General features: G+C 33.2%; 1 protein-coding gene across 1 annotated transcript in view; it reads left to right on the forward strand.

Annotated features, from left to right (window-relative positions):
• Positions 1 to 3,135, forward strand: part of LOC108685451 (protein rhomboid-like) — a 12,860-nt gene extending 9,725 nt beyond the window's left edge. The window contains exons 3-5 of the mRNA XM_018190235.1: positions 682 to 852; positions 1,617 to 1,772; positions 2,562 to 3,135. Of these exons, the coding sequence (XP_018045724.1) occupies positions 682 to 852; positions 1,617 to 1,772; positions 2,562 to 2,882 (648 nt within the window). The 3' untranslated portion in view covers positions 2,883 to 3,135. The remainder of the gene's footprint in view (positions 1 to 681; positions 853 to 1,616; positions 1,773 to 2,561) is intronic.
• The last annotated feature ends 3,641 nt before the right edge of the window (positions 3,136 to 6,776 follow it).

The following is a 6,776-nucleotide window of genomic DNA, read 5'->3' on the forward strand; positions in this document are numbered from 1 at the left end:
TATGTTTCTTAACTCATTTTTTTTGCCAAAATAGAAACAATAATTTATATTTTTAAATTATTTCTTAAAACTTAATCTCCTCGATAATGAAAGTCCAAATTCTTGGCATTTTGTCGATAATTTTTTTAAATGCCTTATTCAAGACTTATATTTAATCTAATATCTAATTTCTGCGAAAATATTGTTTACATATCATTTTCTAATTGTTAGTCGTCAAATGTTTATTGTTGTCTAGCGTAAAAAATTAAAAATTGATATTTTTAAAAATCATAAATCATATCTAATCCATATATTTGTCTATTTGAGAAACTTATTTATAATTTTTGTTTATAATTATTTTTCAGCAATCTACGACTTTATTAAATACTTTCGTGATCGAAAATAGAATACAATATATTATTGTATATTTCCATATTTTATATATAAAAAATAGAATTGTTAGCATAAATATAAGGTGAAACTTTTGATTAGCAATATATAGCAATGTATAATAGTAAAATAGTATAAAATATAGTTTAAATTAGTTTGTATATTTAATAAAGTTTGTTAACTGTAATTTACTTTATTTCTAACAGCGACGTACAATTATTTCCATGTTCTTGGATGTATATGTCGTGTTCTTCTTTGAATAATATTCCGCGGCAAAGGCAAGCACATTAAACGTGCTTTCTCTCGTAACAGATAACCGTCCACTGCCTGGGAGACGAAGCGATGTTACGGAGATGGTTGGTCTACGATCCCCGTCAGAGAGTACAGGGCTGGAGGTTTGCCTCCTACATGCTGCTGCACTCGAACGCACTTCACCTCGCACTCAACGTGGTCATTCAGCTGGTCCTGGCTACTCCACTCGAGGTGAGCCAATCAAGTAAATTGCGGAGACATCGTTCAATTGGCGTCGAAATACCATATTTAAAGAAACGAGTCCCTCCTTCGACAGAAGGATTCTCTTTATGATTACTCCAGATAACAATTTTATATAGTCGAATTAAAACTCTCTTCGTCAAGCATGTACACAGAATATTGAGAGGAAGCATGACAGAATAGAGAGAGAGAGAGAGAGAGAGAGAGAGATTGTTCTTTTAGAAATAAATTTTTTTTCAAATTAATAAAAAAATAAAATAAAGAATATATTTGGGAGTCAAATTATTGCACAATTAAATATATGAAATCAATTTTATATTGTTCACATCCTTCCAACTTTAAAGTAAATCGAAATGCATACGTCTCTCAATCTATACTTTTGTTTGCGAACGATGTACATTAAATTTGTTATAATGGAAAGATTTGCATTAATTACCATGTTGATTCCCAATATTCCTTATTTTACACATTTTCTTGAATACTGGGAGTTCTTACTCTGTTTATATTTTTTTAAATATGTTGTATGAGATTTTGATTTATAAATAACGTATATTATTTTTTATCTTTTTACACAATATATTGCATAGTAGATTGCTATGCTTAAATAAAAAAATTTTCAAATTGGATCTCTTTATTCTAATATTAGGATTCCGATTTATTATCCAATATATCAAGTTTTATGAGGAATAGATTACAAAGATTATAATTCTGCGTACGGAATTGCAGATAGAAACGAAGGAAACTTGTAATTGTAGGTGGAGCAAGGACGAATAGGAGTGGCGACTATCTATCTGGGCGGCGGAGTCTGCGGTGCTCTAGGAGCGTCGCTTCTGCAACCAAGTCTTTACCTGGTTGGCGCTTCGGCAGGTGTTTACGCGCTACTCACGAGTCATCTTGCTCATCTCTACCTGGTAAGCAAGAGAAAAAGTTTCTCAATTTCTAAAAAACGGAGCTTATACGATGTAAACTGACCCTCAACCGATCCTTCGCTCCTTGAAAGTCTGCGCAATATTGCTTGTCGCAGTATCAAAAAGGAGCAAAGGAAACAAAGAAGGACTATAAAAGATGCTGTACTAAAATGTGTTGTCGATTCGCGCAGGAATGTTTTCGCTCAAAATACTCTTAGTAAACATCTTATTTAGTGATTAACGAACTCTTTTTATGGGAAATACCAGTAATAAAAAATCCTCGAGAAGCAAACACAGATTTATTTATCGTATCTATTTATCATATTATCTTTGTATGATCAAATGTATGCATTTTTTAAAAATTATATTAACTTCTTGAAAGTTATATTAGGTTTAATCCAATTTTGTATTGATTCAATAAACTTCGTAAGTAACGTTAAATTCATAAATTACGCTTTAAAAAATATAGATGTGAATGTAATATCATGCAATGTTTATATAATTTTCGTGTTCATATAAATACCATTTAACATCAGAGGTTTTAAATCAACACCATATGATATAAATTTTAAAATGTTAAATCTAACACCATGTTGGTTTATATCAACACCAAGTGAGAAATATATAAATTCCACATGATGCTAAATCCACACATTATATTTTTTAGAGTGTAGATTGTTATGTGATTTAACATGTAATTGAGTCTTATTTTTATTTGTATCTTGATTCTTCATGGAGGAAAAAACGATTGCGTAGCATCTCCGTGCATTTTGTTTCTCTCGTTCGTTGCAGTGTCACGGCGAGTTACGCTACGCCGGCTGGCGTCTCGGGGCCGTGTTGTTGCTGGCCGGTGCAGACGTCGCATCGCTGCCCATTCCGGCGTTGCTTGGATGTGGCCGAGTCGGTTGGGCGGCACACGTCGCGGGTGCGCTAGCGGGTCCGCTTCTGGGTCTAGCCGTGTTCCCAAACCAAAGCAAGAAAGATGCCCGGGGCCGTAGATTTGTACGATATGTGCGGCTCCTGTCGGCCGTGAGCGTGATGCTGCTGATCGTTGGTGCCATCCTCGGCAATGTCTACTTGATCGCCCTGCCACAGCTCAGGAAGCCGTCCTGACAGAGGATCGAGATGCTCGTCAAGCTCTGCAGACGGTCCTTCCTGATCGTGAAGATCCGGGAGGCCGCCGAGAGCGTGTTCGAGTAGGCCCATGCAAACTCACAGGATCCGTGCGATCGATCGCGTAACTGCCAATGGACTTTCTCACTCCTCATCCCTCAGATCTCACGTGAAACTTGTGCAATCCAATCTCATCATATGTTAGATAAAAAGCATTACGCCAAAACAATACGCGATCGTGACTTCAGGCAATTTGTGCGAAAATTTTCATGTCTAACTTCAGAGGAAGATCATGATCGATACACTGAGCCATTTGTGAAGAAACTTAGGCGAGCTTTACGCTCAGTGAATTAGTAGGAAGAAACACCAAAGATCGATGGCTCATCGAACTTGGTATTTGCTGCCATTAGAATCTTTAGGATCTCGAGGATTCATTGCACGAAGTATGCAATAGAACCTTAGAAGGAAGGTGACTCTTCGTCTAATACTTTGATAAATTTGATATTACGAACATTGATGAACATCACTTTTTCTACGGGCAGGTAAGACGTTTAAAATTGCCGACTACAACCCAGCCAATAGGCTAGGGTTGTACATGTAATATTTAATAACACGATTCTTAATCATTTTTCGTTATATCAATCTCGGTATATGAGCGAACAAGATAAACTATGAAAGTGTAAAATGTGTGTATAATAAAAATGAAAAAAATTTCTGCTATAACAATGTATGAGGCTGAAGCGAATATACATTGACAGTGCATGTAAGTCTGTCCAGCAATGGCAAACGATTATTGTAGATTATGAGAAGTAATTTATTTAAATAAACACAAGAGGCTATTGTTGATTCGCGTGGTAAAAACCGCGATTTCGAGTTAAAGTTATACATCATAACGTTGAGGACACTGGGATACCTTCATTCTTTCTATTATTCATATTTAGCGTGTACAAGATGTGTAAGAAGATGTATAAAATAAAGCGATCATATTACTAACATGAACGTGTTATGATATAACGAAAATTTTATTAATGGCAAGATAAATGTATTGATCGTTAATAAAACAAAGTTTAACAACGTGCGACTGATCTCGAGCTGCGAAACTGTAAACTCTTCGTACAAACTAATTCGCTGTTGTAGAAGTAACATCATAAATCCCGAATCATCTTTTGACGTTATCAATTAATTGTAGAACAAGAAGGTAACGGAATTACATAAGAGTCCAAATTGAATTTCTTCGCGTTAAGCTAAAGTCCTGCCATGTTTTCCGATAAGTGTGCAAAAGAAGAGATCTTTTATAGTGTAATCATAACGCAAAGATAATCGCGTTTCTATTTACGAAGCTGTAAGACTTGCGAAATATTTATAGCGTAGCGTAGCGTCTTTAATCACGATGTGCAGTGTTTGTTAAGAGAGCTCGTGTGCATACAGATTTGGAGACGTTCATCAATTTTCGACTGTGTTGTTTCTCTCCGCTTCAATTTATCATAGCCAACAACATCGACACTATCGAACGGTAACATAAATTATCGTCATTATACAACTTGAATTAACAGCTCGATTAAACTTAAGCTCGTCAAAATTTTCTGATAAACAATTAGACGGAGATAAGGTGCTTCGGATATTGATCGTGACTCGCTTTACGAAATTGATATCTAACATGGAAAAAACGTCTACGGTTATCACGATCAAAGATCGTCCATCAATACATTGATTAATAATAAGTATTAGTGTGATAACCATAAGTTGGCATATCTTAATGGCTATGGCTATTAAGATATGTCCTTAGGGTATTACAATTAAATGTATTGATGAACGAAAATTATCATGTTTCCGGTTGTTTTTTTCCGTGAAGCAATCTAACCGACGGCTTCTATTTAATTTGGATATATATCTTTCTATCGTCGCTTTTAAAATGTGTTGATATTTTGAAGAGCCATTAACCCTTTGTGGATCTTTGAGATCATCTCTTTTTATTTTATAAATTGCTTGTTTGATTTTTAAGAAATTTTATCTAATGAATCATTTTTTTGATAACGCTTTATTTAAATCTGAGGTCAAAAATAAAAAATTTTTTAAATAATCTGATTTATTATAACATTCAATTTTAGATTATATTTTTTTATTGCGAAGTAACATCAAGTTTCCAGTTTTGCTTTATTTGAAATTCATCATTATTGCGCAAATCATTGTACTGATTTCCAAATTAACTTCTAAATTTTAATTATAAGCCCTGTGACGTTAGATTATTAAAGATTACTTTCTAAATCTGAATCAGTGGATAATCATTGATATTAGTATCAAGTATATCGTTGGTAATCAGTGAATTAAATGTGAGATCCTTAATCTAACTAATCTTTATTATGTGATCTAACTAACCTTGTTTTAGCTTAAATTCGATGAATATAGTATTGGAAGATTGAAATTAACTGATATGCAAATATAAGTATTTCAGTTATTAATGCTCAAACATTCTTTCTTTTTTGAACTTCACTATTTTGATTGATTCATCAGTGCCAAGTATGCCATTGGGTAATTAGTGACTATCTATTGATTCAGATTTAGAAAGTACTTTTTGAAATTCGACCTTTTCGGGCTGTATTTAAATTCAAGAACCCCTCCTAAAACCGAGCTTTATGATAATAAAATTATTTCTTGAAATTTGAATTTTAGGATCCTAAAGTTAGAATTGATTCAATACAATCTTAAAAATAATTTCCTCAAAATAACAAGATTTTCTTTTTTAAGTTTCTTTTTTAGAAAGCTTCTTAAGAGGTCTTCAAAGGGTTAAGAAAATTGCAGTAAGGCGCGATCTAAAAATATTAATGCCGAAATAAATTATAATCGCGCGTAATATATACATTCAAGCATGTAACAATATAGAGCGTAATGTCATATGCGAGAAAAGTAATGTTTTCCCGAACAGTTAATCGTATACTCATATATCTACTTGTTTATCAATGTTACATGAGATGAACTGGCTGTGATTATGTTAGTGTTATCGTCGACATGATTACACATTACTATCTTGTAAATAATAAATTATTATCTAAATATAAATATATGATTACACACACACACACACACACACACACACACACACACGCACACGCACGCACGCACGCACGCACGCACGCACGCGCACACACACACACACACACACACACACACACACACACACACACACACACACACACACACACACGTACTGTGATTTCGCCGCGAATATATAACGAGATCCCGTTATCTTCATTATACATATATCGAAACAATCGATTGCCTGCAATAAAATTTGAGCGAGTCTCTCGTATGACGTTTTACAAACTGTTGCAACCCGCTATCTCGAATTCCCCATCGAACTATCCTCCTCTCTATATTCGCATTTATTAACTGTTTCCATTCAATATCTGTCATTATTATTCTGTAGAATATCGAGGATATGATATTTTGAAGATTAGAGTTAATTAGATTTGCAATTAACTCTTCTTAATTTCGATTGAATGAGCCATCTCTTTTATCGGATTTTATTTTCCCGAACAATTCTCGCGATGTATATTGATTAAATTATTTTAATAACATGATCATTACTTAAATTTTACGTATTAAAATAATTTCCATGAAATTTTTTCGATATTAATATAAATAATGTTTTTATAAAAAAACTATTATAGAAAAAATTGTCTTTTATTGGATAAAATACGATTAATAGCGTAGTGTAATTAAGCAGCTTTGTAAAAATTAATTTTATTGGAAATATATAAGCATATTACATTCCAATATTTTCTGCAGAGGAATGAGGAAAAGAAAATAAAGCGTAAAAAAGTAAAGATAAAAAAATGTAGAAGTTTATTATAACAAATATATATAGTACATATATATCATACATATATATATAAT

This window comes from Atta colombica, unplaced genomic scaffold (genome assembly GCF_001594045.1).
Source record: "Atta colombica isolate Treedump-2 unplaced genomic scaffold, Acol1.0 scaffold153, whole genome shotgun sequence".
In the NCBI taxonomy this organism is placed as follows: domain Eukaryota; kingdom Metazoa; phylum Arthropoda; class Insecta; order Hymenoptera; family Formicidae; genus Atta; species Atta colombica.